This window comes from Betta splendens, chromosome 4 (assembly GCF_900634795.4).
Source record: "Betta splendens chromosome 4, fBetSpl5.4, whole genome shotgun sequence".
NCBI classification, from domain to species: domain Eukaryota; kingdom Metazoa; phylum Chordata; class Actinopteri; order Anabantiformes; family Osphronemidae; genus Betta; species Betta splendens.
Genome location: NC_040884.2, coordinates 20,182,877 through 20,206,802, shown reverse-complemented (window position 1 = coordinate 20,206,802; position 23,926 = coordinate 20,182,877). Strand labels below are relative to the sequence as shown.

At 41.1% G+C, this 23,926-nt stretch overlaps 1 protein-coding gene across 6 annotated transcripts; it reads left to right on the top strand.

Annotated features, from left to right (window-relative positions):
• The first annotated feature begins 972 nt into the window (after positions 1-972).
• On the top strand, positions 973-23,914 carry LOC114852968 (dnaJ homolog subfamily C member 13). 6 transcript variants are annotated; one of them, XM_029145711.3, is made up of 58 exons: positions 973-1,154; positions 4,294-4,374; positions 7,200-7,275; positions 7,625-7,774; positions 8,112-8,153; positions 8,237-8,437; positions 8,533-8,739; positions 8,924-9,019; positions 9,200-9,291; positions 9,427-9,593; positions 9,698-9,777; positions 9,875-10,044; positions 10,133-10,165; positions 10,871-10,970; positions 11,058-11,165; positions 11,245-11,400; positions 11,485-11,541; positions 11,628-11,749; positions 11,920-11,995; positions 12,158-12,253; positions 12,354-12,494; positions 13,471-13,488; positions 13,870-13,952; positions 14,082-14,235; positions 14,392-14,495; positions 14,590-14,749; positions 14,851-14,913; positions 14,990-15,091; positions 15,278-15,382; positions 15,458-15,660; positions 15,745-15,829; positions 15,942-16,096; positions 16,306-16,351; positions 16,436-16,590; positions 16,691-16,892; positions 16,986-17,101; positions 17,377-17,455; positions 17,539-17,674; positions 17,772-17,956; positions 18,066-18,140; positions 18,226-18,345; positions 18,451-18,846; positions 18,941-19,054; positions 19,194-19,310; positions 19,463-19,640; positions 19,735-19,826; positions 19,901-20,000; positions 20,088-20,162; positions 20,252-20,364; positions 20,507-20,676; positions 20,782-20,824; positions 20,909-21,082; positions 21,175-21,354; positions 21,519-21,659; positions 21,766-21,909; positions 22,026-22,125; positions 22,362-22,466; positions 22,834-23,914. In XM_029145711.3, exons 2-57 carry the CDS (start codon positions 4,307-4,309, stop codon positions 22,415-22,417), a joined length of 6,777 nt encoding a protein of 2,258 aa, XP_029001544.1. In that variant the 5' UTR covers positions 973-1,154; positions 4,294-4,306; the 3' UTR covers positions 22,418-22,466; positions 22,834-23,914. The 6 variants fall into 6 exon arrangements, with proteins under 6 accessions (XP_029001544.1, XP_029001539.1, XP_029001543.1 ...); XM_029145706.3 differs by lacking the exon at positions 22,362-22,466; XM_029145707.3 differs by lacking the exons at positions 973-1,154; positions 22,362-22,466 and adding an exon at positions 1,209-1,340.
• Positions 23,915-23,926: the final 12 nt, after the last annotated feature.

Sequence of the window (23,926 nt, the reverse complement as noted above, 5' to 3'; positions counted from 1 at the left end):
AGGGGCTGCAAGTCTTAGAATATGTTTTTTTAGTTTTAGTAAAAATCCAGTACTTCATTGCCGCTTTTACCACGCTGGTTGCATGTTGTTATTTACATTCATTGTGGCTCTTGTGGTAGAGGCAAAATTAGTGGACATTGCTGTGCAGCAGGTTATCCATTAACTGTTTAAGCAAACTGTCAGAAAAAATTATTTATTGAAGAATGGCCATCACTGGATCACCAAAGTATAACACATAATAAAAAAAACAATAAAGTTGGCAGGAAAATTAAGATGCAATTTACTAATAATAGATGTCACATGAACTGTTGTAACTGGAAAAATAGGAATCACTAAAATAATAATATAGTAATTATATATATATATATACGGTCATTGCTATTTAATTATTTTACATATCTGATAGCACATATGTAGCTTGGTGTGTTCAGTGTTTTCTGGTCTGGCTCATCTAAACAGTAGTAGTACACAATACAGAAGCGTGACATAGTGCTGCACTGATAGGATCATGTCATTAGAGGGCACACTAGATCTGGTTAATCCACTGAAACACGTTGCTGTCATTGTTCTTTCTCGTGTCTTAAGATTTTACTGTTTTTACTGATGGATAATATTTGGCTGCATGTGTTCAAAGGGGATCAAACTGTACTTTTTCAATTAATCAATTATCTGGCTTGTTGAGACAGCTAAAGCAACACTTTTACATAGTAGGTGAAACGTAAACGTAGTAATAAATTTACCGTCTGGTCGATTAATCCTCAACACAAAATCCTCAGTTAGTGTTTTATAAATAATTGTACCCGTTCTACAGTTTCCAGTCATTGAAAACAATTTTGAGGTCGGTCTTGGCTTTATTAATAAATTTAAACGTTGAAGTAACTGATTGACAACTGCTCTTGGGTAAGGTATTTCCATAACCTGGCGTCCTGGAAAACCAATCAGCTGACAGCCGCATGACAGGCAGGCGTCACGCATGCGCAGTTGCACACTTGGTATCAGGAACATGGCAGCGTCCTCAGCGCTGTTGTGGGGAGTACAGCGCAACTGAGCTTCTACAGCATCACAGTGAGAAAACTGAAACGCAACGGCCGCACTCGGAGGAGGGTGGGGGGCTGAGGGACGGCTACAAGTAACTCCCATTAGCGAATTTACAGGTATGCGCCTCTGTTAGCACCTGACACTTTCCTCAAGCCATCTTCTTCCATGTTTGCTTGACTGAGCCCCGCTGCTAATGCGACTAGCTGCAAAACCTGAGTGATATGCTAGCTAGCCGCTAGCGTTAGCTAACCCAGCGTTAGCCTGCCACAGCCCCTTTTCTGCATGTCGTAAACACATCGTTGGTAAGTGGATTCATATGTGTTATTTGACTTGTGCAGATGGCCGAAATTGCCAAACCCGTGCTGTCTGTTTTGGTTTTATCCAAACTGTAAACCCGGTAGGCCTCTGAAATAAAGGCAGAGCTTGGCTAGCTGCTTGAGAGCCAGGCAGCGCTAACGTTAAATCTGCCTGACAGGGTTTAATTGACAGGTCGGGAGGCACCGCGCATCTTTGCGTGGAAGCTTTTCGCGTAGCCTTTGCCCTTTTAATGCATTGCTACAAGTAAAGAGCTCCTCTGCCTGTTGTACTCAGGAAGAGAGTCGTTTGAGCAATTCGTGTGGGAGGGATTGGAGTATGAAGTTTCATTGATGAAAGTTCCTCTCGTGGAAGTTCGATTGCTTCACACAAGTGGCCAAATCAGGGATGGACATTGCAACATATGTGCTGCAGAAAACTGTAAGGAATAGAAACACTTGTACAGAAATATTGTGCTTTTGACAGTAGAATGGGTTTGAAAACGTCTGATAACCAATGCTCTGCTCTAGTTTTTATTGTATGTTTGTCCATACAAGGCAGCATCATTTAGTTAAAGCCATATAAGAGTGTAATGGCACATGACTTTTTGACCTTTGCACCTTTAGCTTGGCTCTTAATACCTTTTTAAAATGAAAAACATGTGTTTATTTCTCAACAGCTCTGAGAGCAGGTATGGGGCAGTAAGTATCAAACAGAGGAAAAGGGCTTTTGTTTGGGGTAAATTTCATGACACAGGCTGTGAATACTGCCTTTAGTATAGTTTGCTGGTTCATTGAAAGCAATAGGCTGAGGACAGTGTTTTGTCTGTTGATCAGACAGGTGTTTTAGATGTCAGATGCAGTCCTATTCATTGGAATACTACATCATACTACAGTGCATTACATTAAGAGGGGGTTCTACTGCTGTGTTGGAAAGAATCATCTTACGCAGGTTTACTTAGGAGTGGGTGGCTAGTGAGTGTATATCGGCAAAACAACAAGGATTGTTTCACAACCTTTTGTTTGTAAAAGTTCCTGAAAAAGTTGAAAGACCTGTCTGGAACACGTCAGCTGGAAATGTGGGATTAGCCTAAACCTGTATTCTATTTATAAGTAAAGCATCATCCCGTGTATGTTCTTTCACATTTTCTTTATGCGAAACATTGTCAAAAGAATAAGTACAGAGATTTCTTACTGATTTATATACGGTCCAGGCAGGAAGTGGTTAGAGTTCTAATCACGTGATCTGATCCTGAAGTCTGCCGTGAACTTTGTTTTTTTTTTTTTTTTGTTTTTTTTGTTTTTTTTTGTTCTGTCCAGCAGTTAAGCAAGCAGCATATATTACGCTGAATGCCATATTGTGATGGACAGCTTTGCTTTAACAAGAAGAGTATATATAGAATATATATACTCTTCCTTATTTATGGTTTATTTAATGGTTTATTTAGCTAATCCAAAATGTGTGTGATGTTGCTGTGTTGGTGGACAGGTTAGGTTTCTGCTTTAGGGTGTGTATGCGGGAGGGTGGGGGGGAGGGGGGATAAGGGGTGCAACCAGCTGCTGAAACCAAGCAAATCTGTTAAGTAAACAATCGGAGCAAAAAAATAAATAAATAAGAAGCATGGATGTACCTTAGGCTAACACATTCATAACTAAACAATTTTTGTACTGTGGTTTACCTTGGAGATTAATACTAATACCAATAATAGTGCTAAGGTATGTGCACATACTAATACAAACATATACATACAATATACATACATATGTGCATTATTATACATATCCCATACTACTTAATAAAAGTCATGACATACAACACCACAAATTCCATATTCACACATTATTCATACTAACTGAACTTTGTTTTAAACACTCACACAGTAATGAAAATTGCACAGACAGCACACTGCACTAGGCTGCATACATTCCTGTTGTACCTTCCGTGTTGGCTTAGATTCATTATGCAGCTCTATGAAAACAACTGTCAATACTAATCTTAATTCTGGACTCTTCCTTGCACTTTTGTTTTCATTAGAACAACCATCAGTTATGGATGGACGTGTAAAGGTAATTCAGTGAATTCAGCGGCTGAATTCCATAGTTTCTGCCTTTTTCATTACTAAATTCACACTCCAGAATGGAGAGGAAGGAAACCTGGAGTCAGATTTTTCCAGGATCCTGACAGAGTGCTGACACAGGTTCCCCCTGTCACTGGGCAGTTGCTTGCAAATTACTTAGTAAGGACAAAGGGAGCAGTTACTCTTTCAGTTTTGCTCTACAGTGGTGATTGGTCTGTTTGTTAGTCTTTGAGTCTAATTTGTTTCACAATAAAAGAGATAAATAATTTAATATCTGCGAAAGAATCCTAGCTAGATGTGTAGTGAATTTTAAAAACACTATTCAGATTTTTTTTACTCATGTTAGTTACTAACATTAAGACATACAGTAACCTAACCTGTGTTTAAAAGTAGTCACATCATTTTCTTTCATTGCTGAGGTAATAACGTTAAAGAGCCAGTCATTCATAATGCTATTATGATCCAGCTTTTTCCTGCTAGATAATCATTGTTTACTGTGTATTCTTTTTGCATCTTAGGGAGTGTCTGGTAGACTTTTTCCCCATGAGCTGCAGAATGTTCACTGTCTGTGTGAAGTGTGTGTGGTCATATATTGGAATGTGTGTTAAATAAACTAAAAGTAGTAATGGCTTGTAAACTTCTGGGGGCAGCTTATTTAGTGACGTATCATCGAACAGGTATTAATGGACCTGAGTCACTTGCCATCTGCCCTGTAAAATGCCAATATGCATCTTTCTCTCAATTTACACGCAGTGATGAGTATGTCACTGAATTACTTTTCTGTGTTGAATATTTAGAAAAGCTTATCTTAAAAAACTTATAACTTAAAAAAAATGTACCTTTTGTATCTGAGTTATACTAACCATATTCATTCTGTGTTGTAGGTCCTATGAAAAGATGAATGTCCTCAAAGAAAACAAAGACCTGGCCTGTTTTTACACCACCAAACACTCCTGGAGGGGAAAGTAAGACCCACTCACCCACCAACTATTGTACTGTTTTTTACCACACTGAAGATTTTACCTTCTTTGTGCTGCTTTACACGGCATCATTACCTTTAGCTTCTCTTCATCACAATATATAGCAAAATGGTTTGAGAAAGTCCCTAAATCCTGACTCATGCCTTGTGATGACTGGTTTATATCTGCTAAGGATGTGAAGCCTGCAGTGCTGACCACAGCCACCAGCCACTCATTAGTACTAGGGATGTGTGTCTTGAGTTCCATGTGAAACTAGAATATCATGTTGTGAACGCTTTATACAGGACCTGAATCTTATCCATGCTTTGTGCGTGTATTTTTATTTCATAGACTGTTAAAGTCATTCTTATTTTAAAACAAATATAAAACTGAATGGCATGGTTGCGCTCGGTCTTCACAACTAATACAACAGGCAAGCTCCAAGTTAAGCAGTGGTCTAGTGGGATCACATTACCAATACCTGCTTTCTAAATGTCTTTGTCCCATTAAAGCCTCCCATTGACTTGGGTAACTTAAGCAGGGCTGCAGCACATTATCCTTCATCAGAGCTTCATCCGCTTAATGCTTCCTGAAGTGTCCGGAGAGGCGAGTGTTGATGTATGTGTGGTGGACAGTGGAGACTGACGGCCCACTGAGAACAACGCAGTGATGCAGTGTAGACTGGTTTAACTGAATTAGTCTAATCTGGGCCTTGACCATGTTCCTGACTTGGGCCTGCATATTGCCTGGGCTTCATGAAGAGGCAGAAAGTTTGTAGTTTAACTGTCTCTTTAAAGATTAAGAGGTGGATTCAGCATCATGAGAAGCCAAGCCATCACGTAAAAGGAAAGTGAAGTAAAACATTAAAAATGAAACTTTATTCTGGGCTTGTGTAAAACAAGTGCGCAATTGCTGGGGAACCACAAAACAGCATTCACTGCAATCTTAGAATGTACTGTATTAGATTGGCGTCATCTCTGTCTCTGCTGTAGGAAAAAGGTATAAGTGAAAGAGAATGTGTTTTAACAGGATCCCTTTTTCATGGTGCTTCATACTCACCTCAGATGTTGTTAGTTTTGTTATCAGTGGACTGTTCCACAAATAAAATTAGCATAGTTTATCCCTGTTAATGCAGTGAGACGTGTTTGATATGTGAGATTTAAAATAGGTCCAATCATACACTTTAAAATTAAGTTAATTAAAATGCAAGAACTAACAGCAGTAGTAAATGTGACGCATTTGCTCAGATGTTATTTATGCCCAGATGACAGATTGATCTCGCTACATGGAGTATATCGGTCATCTGTTCTGCAGTATGATGCAGCGTTGCTTAGTACAGTAGTTTCCTCTATTCTATGTCTGGTTTTCTTTTAACGTATCTAAAGCTAGTGGTTCAGTTGGGATAATGAATCTTGTGAAAACCAGTGGACGTCTGTGTGACAAAGAAACGTTTCTGTAATGGTTAAATTTCCAGTTGATGCAAAATGTGTGTGACCAGCTTTGGTGTTAAAGCAGAATTTTTCCTTCCCTCTGTTCTCATGATCATGTTTAATTCAGGTCTTGTGACTGCTTTCAGACTGTATCAGACTTGTGTGTACAATCCTAGAGACTGACACTTCCATTACTTTTACACAAATCGTTCTGCTCTTTTGACTCAGAACATCATTTCCCCACTCTTACAGACAGTGAGGTTCGAGAGTCCTTGTTGCTTTTATTCAGCACCCTGCTTCTCCATTTTCCAGTCTTTGCTAAGTGTTGTTTAGAACATAGTGTTTTCCTAGATTAGTTTGTAATCCTACATATACTCGGTCCCATCATCTTAGTAAAACATTGAGCATATGAGTTTACTGGGAACAGTTTAGACAAAAATGACACAGATGAACAGGCTAAATCAGATTGTGGAGACACACTTAGTCATTATTGTTCAGATAAATTACTGCTGCTTTGAATCCTCAAGTCTTTGCAAGTTGATTTTCATATCTTTGTATAAATGGAAATCTGAACCTTATTAGTAGTAATGTGATATTTGTGACTTGCTGGGTTGGTCAGAGCATGCAAAGGCACTGGTGAAGGAATTTAAACTCCTTGAGTCTCTTTTGCCATAAACAAACTAATTTAAGCTCTAATATTGCCTTTAATCTCAAACCTGCCTAAATGATGTACATTTATGTACAAAGATAGAATTCAGAGGAAAATTTAGCCAGCAGAGAATGAATAATTAACAAGCTTTACGCTGACACCCACTTAGCACCAAGGTCGAGGCCTGTGGACTGAAAGCACCCTGAGATCATACATCCTCAGGCCAGCTAATGGGGGAGTGAGCTGAAAATCACATGGTATTTGTATGATTTTGGGGAAGATGCGTTCAAAGCTGGGAATGGGCCTGATCGACCATGCAGGCCTCGTGTCAGGCTGAAGCCTCTTCTGTCTATTTGTGTTTGTCACGTACTGCATACACAAGTAGAAATGCAACCTCCATTCACTGTGCTTTTTGGTGGAAAAACCCTGCATTGCTCTTATCATTATACTTGAAAGGAACGTGGATGATATTATCAGGAAACTGAGCTCACCTACTTTACATACTGTAGCGTTGCACACAGATCCTCCTCTCTTGCTGTTACATATGATGGAGATGAGATTTTTTATACTGTGGAAATCTGCACAACATGAGTGATGTTTGATGTTGTCATAGCTAAGTGGATTTATCATCTTTAAAACACAACCCCCACATTTGCTGTTAATGTTGTGCTGTGTTGTTGTTGGTGTTGCTTCCATGTGCAGTTGGCGATGGGTGGGTTGTTTTTCTGACTCATCACATCTGTGTGTTCCAGGTACAAGAGAGTCTTCTCAGTGGGGACGCATGCCATTACCACTTACAACCCTACCACGCTAGAAGTAACAAATCAGGTTAGTGTGTCATCACATCTTCTGTTCTGTAGTTAGTTCTTAGACCTGTGTGGATAGATAGATAGATAGATAGATAGATAGATAGATAGATAGATAGATAGATAGATAGATAGATAGATAGATAGATAGATTTTTTTTTGCTAAAAGCAGCATTTTGACTGTGCTCAGTCTGTTAACATGCTGAGCTTTCAGCTGAGCAGTTAATAATCAAAGGCATGTTATGCTGACCAGAACTCATTAGGTGTGAATGTTCTTTTTTTATTGTCTTTTCTCAAGTTCAGCAGCAATATGTTTTTACATGTCTTGTGTGACTATAACACTGTGCTGTTGTTCTGTCTATGTTTGACAGTGGCCTTATGGAGACATCTGTGGCATTGGTCCGGTAGGAAAAGGTCAGGGAACAGAGTTCAACCTCACATTCCGCAAAGGCAGCAGCAAGAAGTCAGAAACGCTGAAGTTTTCAACAGAGCACAGGACAGAACTGCTCACAGAGGCACTGGTGAGCAGGAGCAGCTTCACCACCATTAATGACAGTCCCACAGAGCTGGTGCTCATATTTCATAAAAGATGCTAAGTTTCTAGTTGTGTCTTGGCTGAATTCACTATAACCTAAGAAAAGTCATGCCCCTTTGACTCTGTGTTGTTCACTATTATCAGCACATAGTTTGTTGTAAGCTCATTTTGCTCAGATGCTGACACAGCAACAAAGACGAGTCGCTCCCCACGGAGCTAATTAGATGCAGTTGTAATTTGTAATGGAAAGCTGTTTCATAAGCATGGTGATTCAATATTTGAATAAGCTGATACTATTGTATAATTCTTTTTCTTGCTCGCAGAGATTCAGAACAGAGTTTTCAGAAGGAAAGATAACGGGCAGGGTAAGTAAAATCGAGGAAAAAATGACAATTTGCCAGCAGGAGGACAAAACAGTTAATATGCAGCAATATGTCACTCTTATTAGCGCTACAACTGCTACAAGCACCACTGGAGCGACACACGAAAGCCTGTGAATTTAGAGGTGACCCCAGGTGGCATTGACCAGATTGACCCCCACACTAACCGGGTGGTGTGTTCCTACGACTATCGGAATGTGGAGGGCTTTGTGGAGGTCTCTGATTACCAGGGAGGGTTCTGCATCCTTTATGGAGGCTTCAGCCGACTGGTAGGCTTCCATAAATTTGTTGTGTGTTTATACCAGGCTTTTCCCTTCACTGTTATGTGTTAACGAAGAATTACTTTCAATTTGTTTTCTCTTAGCATCTGTTTGCCTCGGAGCACCGGGATGACATCATCCGCAGCGCCATAGAGCATGCTGGTAACTTCATCGGCATCATGCTGCGATTGAGGAAGGAAGCTCTGACCTTTGAGGGCTTTGTGATGGACAGGTTGGGGAAGTACAGCTCAGACGAGAGCATCACTTCTCTGGCCGAGTTTGTGGTGCAGAAGATTACGCCTCGACACCCGGTTAGAACACGCGGCTACTTGTTTCTCTCATTGTTTATGGTGACTGTGTGGGAGCTGAAACTCAGTAGATATTTCTTATAAGCCTTTAAATTGGTTTAGATTATAACTGTGTAAAACCGTTGCACTAAAATTGTATAAATGATTTCTTCATGTGGTCTATGCGTGTTCTGTTGGTACTTTCTAGGAGCCTGTAAAGCGAATCCTTGCCCTGACAGAAACATGTTTAGTGGAGAGAGATCCAGCTTCATACAACATAGTGACCCTCAAACCCTTCGGAGAGGTGAGCCCTGGGTGTCTAAAAGGAAATAAAGTCACTAGGAAGTTAACAATTTGATCTTTTCTGTTCCGTGTGGCTGTAATCCCTTGAAGAAAAGTGTTAAATGAGCTTCCTGTGTTTGTTTCATTATGTCTGAGGCTCTTCAGCGTCTGTAATACGAATTAACTCTAACTCTCCTCACAGGTATTTGCTCTTATCTGTGATGTGGACAACCCTCAGGTGTTTACAGTTGAATTCATCAGAGGTCAGATCAGGAAGTACTCCTCCACAGAAAGGTGCAAAGACATTATGTGTTAAGTGTGTGGACATACAGTATTTGGTGGTTAATGTTACTGTGCATACACCTTTTAGAGCTCTACACAGCTGACACTGTGCCATGGATTTAGCCCAGTCTTAACGTGTGTCTGTAGGGACTCTTTGCTAGCCAGCCTACTTGACGGAGTCCGTGCGTCAGGCAACAGGGACGTATGCGTCAAGATGGCCCCCACGCAGCGCGGGCAAAGGTGGGGCCTCCTGAGCATGCCTGTGGACGAGGAGGTGGAGAGTTTGCATCTTAAATTCCTGGCAGCACCACCTAGTGAGTGAAAAACCAAGAGCCCATGAGATGTGTTATCACTGCATGAGGCAGACAAACGACCTGCATTGTGATGTTAAATTGCTCCATCCCTTTTTCTTGCCCAGATGGGAACTTTGCAGATGCAGTGTTCAGATTCAATGCCAACATATCCTACAGCGGCGTGCTGCACGCAGTAACCCAGGATGTGAGTGTGTTAGATTCACAGAAGATTTATGTCTACTCCTCTTCCTCAACAACATTCAAACTCATTTGCCATGCTCTTGTTTTTGTTTTTTTTACAGGGTCTTTTTTCTGAAAACAAAGAGAAGCTCATCAACAATGCCATCCTGGCTCTCTTATCTCAGGAGGCTGAGCTGCCGGCTCTGAACGCTGAGCTGGAGAGCCATTTCCAGGCCATTCGACGCTTGGTGGCCTCCAAGGCTGGTTTCCAGGCTTTCACCCAGCTGCCTAAGTAAGGATGCAGTAGATATGTCACAGTAGTCTCTGGCCTTTATTTCTTTGTTGAGCTGCTTGTAACAGGCATGCTCTGTCATTCCAAGGTCTGGTCAAGGGTCTGGACTCACAGATGCAACGTAAATATGAATCCATACATCTCAGTCTGCCCTTTGTTCGTCTCTGTTTCTATCCTTCCCATTCTTTTCCTGAGACTTTGTTCTCTCTGTCTGTCAGCCCTCTCTTCTTTTATCCTAGTGCCTGAAACATTTTAGACAGGCTCCTCAGAGGAAGGTTAGGTCAAGTAACTCAGTAGCACTGTCGGCCTCGATTCGTCTTATTCTTCTATTCTCATCTCATTGTTTTTGTGCCTGTAGCTCTGTCTCTCTGCATTGGTCATTCTTCCCTCTATGTGTGTGTAAATCACATGTTCAAGTCTCGTCTTTACGGGTCACTGAGATGTATGAGAGGCATTGTATTTACTGTTTATTCCATGTTTCTTAGATGCAAATGAATCAAAATTGGTTTTCCTGAAAGATTCATTGCGGCAGCAGTTTGGTGTTTCACGCAAAACGCAGAATACAAAAACCTATTTATATTAAAATTATTTTTGGCTTTGTAAAACCTCTGACATTATAATATTATAGATTATCAAAGAAACAACAAGCCACTCCGTAAGCAATGAATTCTTGGTGTATCCAACCCTCGACCTTTTTGAGCACTACCAGTTTTGTGTGGTCTGTATTGTTGATTTTTTCTTTTTTTTTTTACGCTTGCCACTGATTAAATGTGTCGTTTATGCAGTGTTGTTGCTAAATCTGTGAGTTTCTGTTTGTGTGTTTTAGGTTCAGGGAGAAACTGGGAGTAAAGACAGTGAAAGCTTTAAAAAGGAACAACAATGGTGTGACGCATGCTGCTATAGACATGCTCTGTGCCCTTATGTGTGTAAGTGAATTAACTCTAGTACAAAGTGGCAATAAACAACACTACTCAAAATTTGGTATTTGACTAAGATGTTTTGTGCACCTGCAGCCGATGCATGATGATTATGACCTGAGGCAGGAGCAGCTGAACAAGGCCTCTCTGCTTTCCTCCAAGAAGTTTCTGGAAAACCTTCTTGAAAAATTCATCACGAATGTGGTGGGTTTCTTTTTATTGACAGCAAAGTGGATTCAGCCTGAGCTAAACCCAACTAATTCTTGTTTTGTTTTTTTTCCAGGATCATGGCACCGGCGCTTTGGTGATCAGCTCCTTACTGGACTTCTTAACCTTTGCCCTCTGCGCCCCCTACAGTGAAACTACAGAGGGGCAGCAGTTCGATATGCTGCTGGAAATGGTTGCCTCCAATGGACGGACCCTGTTCAAACTCTTCCAGGTGGGAAGATGAAGAAGACACATTTAGATTTCACATGGCTTTGATCTGATGGAGATTCTACTAATTCTGTTGTCCTTATTACAGCATCCCTCTATGGCCATAGTAAAGGGAGCTGGGCTGGTGATGAAGGCTATTATTGAGGTAAGTATTTCTGTATGGTAAACACATTTTTCAAGTGCTCTATCCTTAGTTTTCATGCTCATATACCTTTTTTATTTGACCTTTAGGAAGGTGACAAGGAAATAGCCACCAAGATGCAGGAGCTGGCTCTGAGTGAAGGGGCTCTTCCGAGACATCTCCACACATCGTTGTTCACCATCAGCGCTGACCAGAGGATGCTTACCAACAGGTCCAAGCTCAATAACTGCCCATTCTTACACACATTAATGTACCATCTTGTTTTTTTTTCTGCAATCTAAAGTTAACAAGAATTATTAACTAACAACATTAAAAGCTTTAGCTGGAGTAGATAAACTGAAAGGTGGCATCAGCTGCTTACTCCAGATGTTTACTTATCAGGCAACTGAGTCGCCACCTGGTGGGACTGTGGACAGCAGAGAATCCAGTTGCTATGAACCTCTTAAAGAGGATATTGGTAAGCTTCCCTCTTTACACAGGTATTTAAAACTGTAATAATTGCAAAAATTATTAAAAGGAGCTTAAATGTATCAATGAAAGCAGGCTGCGGTTTAAGCAAATTGCTCTGTTAGTGACTTTGCCTGTTAAACTTTGTCTTCATCTTCTGCTGCTTCCTTAGCCAACAGGCCTGCTGGCTTATCTGGACAGTCCTGACCCTGTCCCAGAGAAAGATGTGGACAGAATGCACATCCGGGACAACATGAAACTCGTCACGGTATCTAGACAAGACAACATCTGTACAGTTTTAAAAGCTGAAGAATAAGCCCTTTAATTCATATCTCAGATTACAAACATGGCTTTATTGTTTGCCTCAGGACCAGCTTAACAGAAACAAGGTTCCTGAGTGGCAGCGGATAGCAGGCAAAGCAGCCAAAGAAGTGGAGAAGTTTGCCAAGGAGAAGGCTGATCTTGTTTTGATGCACTGGAGGGATAAAATGGGCATAGCACAAAAGGAGGTGAGGATTCGTTTTCTTTCACAAAGGAACTGCAAAGCTTGTTTTTCCTGTTCTCGTCTACGCTTGTGCTTCTGTGGTTGCTGTTCAGGTGTTTGCAGATGCTGCTCCTCCTGTTGATGCTCAAGAAACTAAACACACCTTTTGTTACTGCTGTATATTGCATGAACATGCAGATGCTTCCTGACCTTGTGGATTGGCAAAAATACAGTCGTATTTGATTCTTCTGTGCCTTTCATATTAATTGTTGAGGCTGTTTGTGAACCTTTCATCTACATTATGTTCAAATTATGTTTTCTTTCTGTTATATGACAAAGGCTTTACCATTACTGGCAAATCTGTCTCTATGATTCATCGTCTGTTGTGGTGAGCTGCTGAACATGACCGTTGTCGCTCCTCTTCTTTTTGAAAACATGTTTGAATTAAAGACAAATTCTGTGCAAAAAAACCTTCACACTGAACACCTTTGGGTCTTCATGTTGATGATGAAGTCTATCTGAGCTAGTAAAACTATGAAGGTCTATTGTGTCTCTCTTCGCTTATGCTCATAAATCAACACAATGCTCTGAACCTCACTTGCCTTTTTCTTTTCTAAATCTTTGTGTTGAATATTTCAAAATGGCTGAAGCAGATTTTCTCTTTTGATTGACTGACTTTCACTAAATATTTCCAGCCAATGTTTGTGCCATGTATGTTATTGAATCCCTGTGTGTGTGTGTGTGTGTGTGTGTGTGTGTGTGTGTGTGTGTGTGTGTGTGTGTGTGTGTGTGTGTGTGTGTGTGTGTGTGTGTGTGTGTGTGTGTGTGTGTGTGTGTGTGTGTGTGTGTGTGTGTGTGTGTGTGTGTGTGTGTGTGTGTGTGTCACATACACACACAATTCATGATGTGCAATTCATCAGTTTGATCTGAGGAACAATAATCTTTATGTTGTCTCTGCCCCACCCTCCCTTGTCTTGTTTCTCTGCTGTCAAACAATACAGCAGGACAGAAATAACCTGGTAAGTAAGACTGGCCAAAGGGAATCCATGGCGTTTGCCCTTCATTTGCTTTCTTCTGAACGTTTTTCCATCTTTGTCTTTCAATTATTGTTTTTTTTTTTTTTTTTTTTTCAAAGTCATAAAATAGGAAGCTATTTTTAATGTTTCCTTGGTTTCACATTTCATTTGCAAGAATTAGAGAACACATTGAGTTTTTCATCTCATTCCATCTTTGTCCATCTCCACGTTGGTGTTATTTTGTCTCCTCCAAGTCTCACATTCTCTATTCTCAACATTCTTCATTTGTGTTTTCTTCACATTGGTGCCCTTGTTGTGGTGTTGGGTATGTTGAACAGGGACAATAACAATAGACTCCTAAACTGTTTCATCTTTTATTTTCAGAACCCAAACCAAAAACCTGTTATCCTGAGAAAGAGACGGCAGAGAATAAAGATTGAGGCCAACTGGGAGCTTTTCTACTACAGGTACAACTAAAATCAGAGTGACTTTACTGTCCTGTCTGTCAGAGATTCACTTAAAGGCATATGGATATGTTCTGTATAACTGAATATATATTTAACAACATCTAAAGGTACCCAAATTGTCTTCTAAAGATTCCAGCTCGACCATGCACGGTCCAACCTCATCTGGAACCTCAAAACTAGAGAGGAGCTGCGGGATGCTCTGGAGGGAGAGATGCGCGCCTTTAGTGTGGACCGCGAGCTTGGCAGTATCACCGTCATCTCCTGGAACCACCAGGAGTTTGAGGTTTGTCTTCAGCTCCAGTAGTACAGCTCCAATTTATCTTTTCTAAACAACCAACGCACATGTTAGAGGCTCAGTGGGTAGTTAGGCTGAATGGTACTGTTGTTAGTGTTGATGTGACATACTGTGAACTAGATGCGCTTATATTTGTTCTTGCAGGTGAAATACGAGTGCCTTTCAGATGAGATCAGGATCGGGGATTACTACCTGCGTCTTCTGCTTGAGGAGGATGAAAATGAGGAATCTAGTGCCATCAAAAGATCGTAAGACCACAATACAGCATCCCAGATATCTGCTTCAAGATCATGATGTTGTGAATTCCTACAGATAGTTTCTTTTCCTTCTCTTTTCTCTTAGATACGAGTTCTTCAACGAGCTCTACCATCGCTTTCTGCTCACACCCAAAGTTACGATGAAGTGCCTGTGTTTACAGGCACTCGCCATTGTCTATGGAAAGTGCTTTGAGGAGATTGGGCCATTCACAGACACCAAATACATTGTGGGCATGTTGGACAGAGTGAGTACAGGCAGTTTAGATCTTTATGTATTTGTAGCAGTCACACAGTGTTTGTGTATTTTGTTTAATCCTCAAATTTAAATATGCGTCTGTTTTAACAGTGCACTGACAGACTGGAAAGAGACAGACTAATCCTCTTCCTGAACAAACTCATTTTAAACAAAGTAAGCTAATTAAAATACACATACAATATCCCCATTGCATTCTTCTGTTTATGTCAAATCATTCTTTTTCCTGCAGAAAAATGTGAAAGATGTGATGGATTCAAATGGAGTACGCATCCTGGTGGACCTACTCACTTTAGCCCATTTGCACACTAGTAGAGCTACTGTGCCCCTGCAGGTAAAAACATGGCTGCAGCTTGAGTTATACTGTATGACGAGCATGACTCAGTTGAATGGATGTCACATGACACCACATGGGGTCAATATCCATGGGCTGAGATAACGAGATTAATGTCTGTGGCAGGAAGATCTGTTAAATTAATCTGTCTGCGGTGTCAAACAGAGGTCTTTCTAATTTTCACAGAGCAATGTGCTGGAGGCATCCCCTGACATGAAGCGGGAGAGTGAGAAGGAGTGGTACTTTGGTAATGCAGACAAGGAAAGAAGGGGACCTTTCGGTTTTGAGGAGGTTTGCACTCCGGTTTGCTTTCTTTTCTTTTGCAGAAGGCACCTTATCGTATCTTGACCTTTTTTTTCTCTCTAGATGCAGGAATTTTGGAACACGGGCATCCTGACGGCGAAGACGCGCTGCTGGGCGCAGGGGATGGATGGATGGCGCCCCCTGCAGGCAATACCTCAGCTCAAATGGTGTCTCCTGGCAACTGGACAGGCGGTGATGAACGAGTCAGATCTGGCTACACTAATCCTTAACATGCTCATCACCATGTGCTCGTACTACCCCAGCAGGTAGGAACCACTGGAAAAGTCTCTAGTAGTGTGTTATTGTAGGTTTGAGACCGCAACAGAGTTGTCTTTATGTTTTTTATCTAGGGACCAAGATAATTCCATTATTCGTCCATTACCTAAAATCAAGAGGATGATTAGTGACAATGCCTGTCTCCCACACATTGTCCAGGTAATTCAACAATTTTAGTGGAATATTTATCCTCCTAAACTTTCTCAAATTTGCTTTAGTGATTTCTATAACTTAATGTAGTTCGGATTAACGTATGGTTTGTCTTCCTCAGCTGCTGCTGACGTTTGACCCTATCCTGGTGGAAAAAGTTGCCAATGTTCTGTATCTGGTAATGCAGGACAACCCCAATCTGCAGCGCCTCTACTTAACTGGGGTCTTCTTCTTCATCATGATGTACACAGGCTCCAACGTTCTTCCTGTAGCAAGGTAGATAAACACAACTCATACATTTTTTTGTTATTTCATTTTTTTGAAATATTTCTCTTTAACTTATCTTTATAAATGTATCTGTAATGAACAATTAAACGATTCACCTCTATTTTTATTTCAATGATATTTTAGTCTATCGTTTTCTGAGCTTGATATAAGATAAGATGAAAATATAAATATATTAAGACATTCATGTGGTTTCTTAGGTTCTTGAAGTACACTCACCTGAAGCAGGCTTTCAAATCAGAGGAGGTAAAGTGTGTTTTTACAATTTTTCTTACAAAGCAACAACAGATGTTCTTTTTAAATAACATTAGCCTGTTTGTGCCCTTCTAGGCAAAGGGTCAGGACATAGTACAGCGTAGTGTTCTGGGACCAGTGCTGCCTGAGGCCATGGTCTGTTACCTGGAGAACTACGAGGCTGAACGCTTCTCAGAGATATTCCTAGGTGAATTTGATACACCCGAGGCTATTTGGAGCAGTGAGATGAGGTAAAATTAATCTGTCAGTGTTAAATTAAATTGGTGAAAAGGCAACATTTGTTGCAAAATTGAAGGACTCCAACCACATTGTTTGAATTGTCTGTTTTAGACGAATGATGATTGAGAAAATAGCAGCTCACGTGGCCGACTTCAGCCCCAGGCTACAGAGCAACACGCGGGCTCTCTACCAGTACTGCCCCATCCCTGTGATCAGCTTCCCTCAGCTGGACAATGAACTCTTCTGCAACATCTACTACCTCAGACATCTTTGTGACACCATCCGCTTCCCCAACTGGCCAATTCGAGAGGCTGTATGCACTACACATTTATCCAAAGACCTTTTTCGTTTAAGTATGGGTCCTTTGACCTTGTTTTTGACCACTTATCTACTACTATCTCCACAGGTAAAGCTGCTAAAAGACACTCTTGAAGCCTGGAAGAGAGAAGTAGAAAAGAAACCTCCTTCTATGTCTGTAGATGATGCCTATGAAGTCCTCAACCTCCCCAAAGGACAGGGACAGTAAGTCATTTTTTTAATTTGTATTTATTTTTTTAATTATTTATTTCTTTTGAATATTATTGACTTATTTAATACCATTGTTTTGTTTTTAATAATTTTGTCCTATGCAAAGAAAATTCATTTTCAGGAGATACTTTTTGTAGAATAACGCTGAAAGATAACTTAACTCTGTTATATAATAAACTATATCGAAAAGCATTTATATGTAATTACATATTTGAGCGTTATTATTGGTTGGTAGTTATATGCATTTTTGGTGGTTTATTTGTCTTCAGGCATGAAGAGGGTAAAATCAGGAAAGCTTACTTCAGACTGGCACAGAAGTACCATCCTGACAAGAACCCAGAAGGCAGGGTAAGTAGAAGAAGTCATTTCAGCTTTACTAATATGTACAACTTGAGATTTAATATTTGCCTTCTACTTCTTGTTGACTTTAGGACATGTTCGAGAAAGTGAACAAAGCATATGAGTTCCTCTGCACAAAATCTGCCAGAATAGTGGATGGCCCCGACCCAGAAAACATCATCCTCATCCTCAAAGCTCAGAGTATCTTGTTCAACAGACACAAACAAGGTTTGCAAACATTTTTTTTCCACCTTCTTTCTAACTACACATACATATTTAATATGAACATGTTTTATTTATTGCTGAACATGTTGTGTTGAAATAGAACTGGAACCCTACAAATATGCTGGTTACCCCATGCTTATCAAAACAATCACCATGGAGACAGAGGATGCGCAGCTTTTCTCCAAGACCTCTCCCCTCCTCCCGGCTGCAACTGAACTGGCCTTCCACACTGTAAACTGCTCAGCTCTCAACGCGGAGGAGCTGCGCCGTGAGAATGGCATTGAGGTAGACGATTAATGAATTCATACCGTAAATACTATAGCAGTCTACATATATAAGCTGGTGTGATTAACAACAGCTGGATGAGTGATACATTTTTGCTTGTATTTGCCAGGTGTTATTGGAGGCTCTCTCTAGATGTGTTGCTGTATTAACTGCATCCAGCAAACCTGATGACATGGCTGTACAGGTAAAATGACCATAACACATCTTAATCATCTCTTGAGATAAGCATTACATTGTGTGTAATGCTTCTTCAATACCTTGTGCAACAGGTATGTGGGCACATCTGTAGGTGCTATAGCGTTGCAGCTCAATTTGAGGAATGCAGGGAAAAGATCATCGAGTTGCCCAATATCATCAGAGATCTCTGTCATATTTTGTACTATGGAAAGGTGAGAATCTTGTACCTGTTGCCTAAAATTATAATGTAAAATGAAATACTCAAAGAATGATAAATTATTTCTTTCATATCTGTTTCCCTCCTCACCTGCTCTCAGGGTCTCCCAAAAACTGCAGCCGTGGGTGTGCAGTGCGTCAGCTCCTTTGCAGTGGATTTCTTCCTCCAGACCCATCTATACCACGCGGGTGTGCTCTGGCATCTGCTGGTTAACCTCTTTAACTATGACTACACGTTGGAGGAGAGTGGTGTGCAGACCAGCCAGGACACAAACCAACAGGAGGTCGCTAACAGCCTAGCCAAGCTCAGCCTGGTAGCTCTTAGTCGCCTGGGGGGCTATAGTCAAACGCTGAACACCCCGGATGGTAGCAATCCTGTTTCAGAGACCAACGGCATTGAGGGCATACCTCCAGAGAACCCCACCATACGAAAGAGCTTAGCCGCCATGTTGACGCCATATATATCAAGGAAACTGGGAACAGGAATCCCTGCTGAGGTCAGTTGAACTTATGGAGAGAACGCAAGTGAAAGGTATTAACTGTATAAAGAACAAAACAGACTGAATTCTGTGCCTCATGCTTCGTATTTAGGTCTTGAAGCTGTTGAACAGTAACTCAGAGAACCCATACCTGATCTGGAACAATGGAACCCGAGCTGAGCTGCTGGAGTTCCTGGAGGGTCAGCAAGAAGGAAACATCAAAAGGGTGTGTAAATGAGAAATGAGAGCTGAACAGAAGGTCTGCCTCGTATGTGGATGGAAGGTTTCTGTATCAATAAGGAGATGATGCTCCAAATGTGTTTGAATGCTTAAAATAATGCTTATTCATTCTGGTCTTTTCAAAGGGAGAAAACGATAAAAGCTTTGGTGCAGAGTTTGTGTTCAGTGATCACAGCAAAGAGCTGATTGTTGGGGAAATTTTTGTCCGAGTTTACAATGAACAGCCAGTTTTTCCGCTTGAGGTGAGTACAAGAACACAACAATGTTGCAGACACATTAAACCTGCTTTTTATCTCTCCTTCTTCTGTCTTTAACAATTTTTTAAACTAGCATTGACTAAACCCTATTTCTACTTTTAATGGGCCCATTTATTGATGTTAAAATTATGTTTTAGTACCCCAAAGCATTTGCAGCCAGCCTCCTGGATTACGTTGGCTCCCAGGCTCAGTATCTCCACACTTTACTGGCCATGAGTCAGAGCAACAAGGTCGAGTCCCAGCAGCACGCTGAGAGGCTTCGCTTCGCTGAGATGGCTTTAGAGGCACTTCGTAATGTCATCAAGAACAACCCTGGTGAGAAGAGACACTACTTGTTTCTGTTACATCTGTAGAACTCAAGCTACTGGTTGTTTGATACTTTTCTAAACACATCTTTGTGTAATAACAGGCTCTGAGTCAGAGTGCATCGGCCACTTCAAGTTGCTTTTCTCTCTCCTGCGAGTTCATGGAGCTGGCAGAGTGCAGCAGCTGGTTTTGGAGGTAGAGCTGTTCACTTAATTACTATCTACCTTCTTTGCTCCTCACATTTTAATGATATTGTTTTTCCCCTGCAGGTTGTGAACACTGTGACGTCAAACCAGGAGTGTGTGAGCAACATTGCAGAGTCTCTAGTGTTATCAAACCTTCTGTTGCTGCTGCACTCGCTTCCATCCAGTAAGACAAATTGCTATAATTAGTTTATTTTGTACCTATTCCAATGTCCTCCCTTTGTACTGAAGAATGTTTTTTGGCATATTCTAGGCAGGCAGATGGTGCTGGAAACCCTGCATGCACTTACTTCCAACACAAAAATAATTAAAGAGGCTATGGCCAAAGGTCAGTGTGATTGATTTTTTTTTTTTTTATTTTGGAAAGGTGGTGCATGCCTTTGCCTGGATGCTCATGTTAATTTATCTGACCTCTAGGTGCCCTGATCTACTTGCTAGACCTCTTCTGTAACTGCACGCACCCACAGGTTCGCACACAGACTGCAGAACTCTTCTCCAAGATGACCTCAGACAAGTTGGTCGGCCCAAAGGTCAGTCTAAAGAGTAGAAATATAAAAATAAGAAAATGTGATAAAAGAAATAAAGCCTTTCCTTATTTACTGTATACTATTAAATGTGAGAATACAGTACATCCTTACCACCTCAGTTCCTGCTTCTTTTGCTTTGTGCTAGGTGCGTCTTACACTAATGCGTTTCCTCCCGGCGGTGTTTATGGATGCGATGCGAGACAACGCAGAGGCAGCTGTGCACATATTCGAGGGAACCCATGAAAATCCAGAACTCATCTGGAATGACAGCTCAAGGGAGAAGGTGTCAACCACTGTGCGGGAGATGATGCTTGAGTATGTGTTTTTAATTTACGACAAAACCACGTAAAGAGAAATAGCATTATCCAGACAATCAAATGGAAATTTTTAAATCCTCTTTGCTTTCTTGTCTTTTCCCAGGCACTTTAAGCAGCAGAAGGATAATCCTGATGTAAACTGGAAAGTAAGTCCAACACTGCATGTTTGCTGTAGAGTCATAAATGTCTATGTTGTATAATGCTGCAACAAATGTCTGGTCTCTGCTCAGTTGCCAGAGTCCTTCACCATGGCTTATGGAGCAGGACAGGGTGAAGTTGAAGTGGGTGGCGTCTTCTTGAGGATCTTTATTGCCCAGCCAGGCTGGGTGCTACGCAAGCCTCGAGAGTTCCTGGTGGCTCTTCTGGAGACCCTGACTGAACTGTTGGAAAAGAACAACCCCAATGTGAGCTACTATGTTGTGAAACATGTTGCTGCTGTTATTGTTGTTTTTTTTGTTGTTTTTACATAAACAGTTTCACATCTGGTCTTTTTCAGGGGGAAGCACTGGAAACCGTTACCACAGCAGCCGTGTGTCTATTCAGCACACAAAGTCAACTGGCTGATCAGGTCCCCCCTCTGGGTCACCTACCTCGCATACTGGCAGCACTCAACCACAAAAATAACGCTGTACCTAAGAGTTCCATCCGCCTCATCCACGTGCTATCGGACAATGAGGTGAGAAACAGTACTCTGTGTGCTAATTATAATGTCAATACCACTTCATACTCACCTGCTTTAGCTGTTAATAATTAACAGAAAACAACTTGTTGCTGAGTTTTTTGACTTTGTGTTTCTGCATCATCGTACACAGCTAACTACATCTGCTTTGGTTTGTTTAGCTATGTGTACGCTCCATGTCAGCTCTGGAGATTATCGGCCCCCTAATGACTGGAATGAAAGTCCGTGCAGACATGGCTGGATTGGCTTGTGAAGCTCTCAACCGCATGTTCCAGAAGGAGCAGACAGAACTGGTTGCCCAGGTCATCATTTTACCATTAGTGCATGTTTCTTTTCAATCCCTAACAGCATTTTTGATTATTGTGTAGCCCGTGGTTATACTGTAGCCTACATATTGTTACTGAATAGGCTCTAAGGGTGGAGCTGGTTCCATACCTCCTAAAGCTTCTGGAAGGAATCGGCCTAGAGACTTTAGAAAACCCTTCAGCTACCAAGGCCCAGATTGTGAAGGCCCTTAAGTCCATGACTCGTAGTCTACAGTATGGAGAACAGGTATGACAAGATATCATCATTTGAACTGATATATAATTATATTTTTGTTCCTGACTCAACAAAGGATTAATGAAGCACTACTGCACTAGTCATCCTTCAATTTAAACACTTTGCAGGTGAATGAGATTCTTGCAAGGTCTTCAGTATGGAGTGCGTTCAAAGACCAGAAACATGATCTTTTCATCTCCGAGTCTCAGACCGCAGGCTACTTGACAGGTAAAGTATTTCTAGACTCTGCATCACAAGTTGCCATTTCCTATATGAGAAACATGTATGTGGTTACAAGGTAAGTTTTTGTGTTTTTGTTAAATCCGTAATGCTTTGCCTAATCCTGAACGCTACCCTTGTGCCTGACTACCTCACTTGAGCTCTAGCTCAGTGACCCTTTTCTCTGTCTTTTAACTTCCCGGCTTCCTTTCCCTTCCTCTTTGTCCTTCACGTTTCCTCCCTAGGGGTATCCACTCCTTCCCTCATGGCTGCCAGCAGCCCACTGCGAGGTGGGCTCTAGTCTCCTGGCCTGGGCCCTCAGAGCCCTCCTCTATCTTGCTCTGATGCAGGTAGACTTTGACCTTGCTCCTACTGCTGTTCCTTACATCCTTAACTCCATCTGTGTGTTCCACAATGCATTTTTCACTGCCAGCACTCCATCTTTGCCGTAATAAAATATTTTACCATCTTCAACCCATTCGCCAACTTCATATCAAACTTGAAGAAACAAATCTGCTTTTGAAAGTTTAAGGTTAAAACACCGTTGACTGTAACAAATGAACATGATTACTCTCCTATGTCAGTGTATTTGTGCGGTACATTCGCTCATATACAGCAACCATTCCAGATTGTGTCATCCAAGAGTCTGTAATCTATTAATAATTTTTCACACCTGCACTGTATCTTATCTGTGAGCTACTTTTGTGTCACCTGTAGGTCCAGGAGTGGCTGGGTACCTCACAGCAGGAACTGGCACCACGGTAATGCCAAACGTCCCACCACCTGTGGACAATGACATTGGAGACCAAGGCTGATGGACACACACACAGTCAGGCACCCAGACTGCAGCTTCACAGTCGCCACTCAGAGAGGGACTGTTCCTTCTCCCGGGAGGGAATGAAGAGAGAGAAAAAGATGGAGGAGAGCGAGCCATTATTAACTGTCACCAAAATCTGCAACACCTCCTCCAGTGTCACTACTCTGCCCTTACAAATGGCACTCATGGCTTCATAAACACCTTGAAATTGTTTTAACGGGTGACCACATTTGTTTTGTTTCTGTTCTTTTGTTTCTTTCAATGACACACAGAAGTTTACTTTTTGTATGAATATATTTTTTACTCTAGATTTTTTTTCCCATGAGGAAAACATTGGAAGACTGAATCTTGCTATAAATATGTTGTCTCTTCTCCATTATCGTATCACTTTGTCAAATCCTGATTGGCTGTATTAACCTCAAAATGCTGTGGAAGAGTGGGCACTGAACCTCCACTGTGACAAATTGTTGCAAACGATCTACAGACCTACATGAATATGGCATTTACAATTCTGCATTATGAAGTATTAAGTGAAAAAGAACAAAAGGAAGTCAAAAGTCTGTTGTGTATGATTTCTCTTACCTGAAAATTCCCAAGAATACTAAAAACTGATGTTGACCTGCAGATGGGGTTAGATCTTTTCAAATTTCCAGCCTCTTATTCCTTTGATCTTATTTCATTCATCATAGTGCTCTTTTTGATGGCTACTCTTTCTGCCTCACATTTTTTAAAAATTCTCCTTCTCCCCAAAAAGCACTATAACAATATATATGAATAATGACCACGGGAAATGAGCTTGTGCTGAGACTTGATGAATGATGTTGACTCTGATTATGAATCTATGTGAAAGACTAGTGCAATTTGTGAAATGTTCAATGTAATATGAAGTATATAAACTTTCTATATTGAATGTACATTAAAAAAATAAATCGGTCACACTTGTACATAAAATTTTAAGAATTAAAGGGAACCCACAGTGTTGTTCTTCTGTAT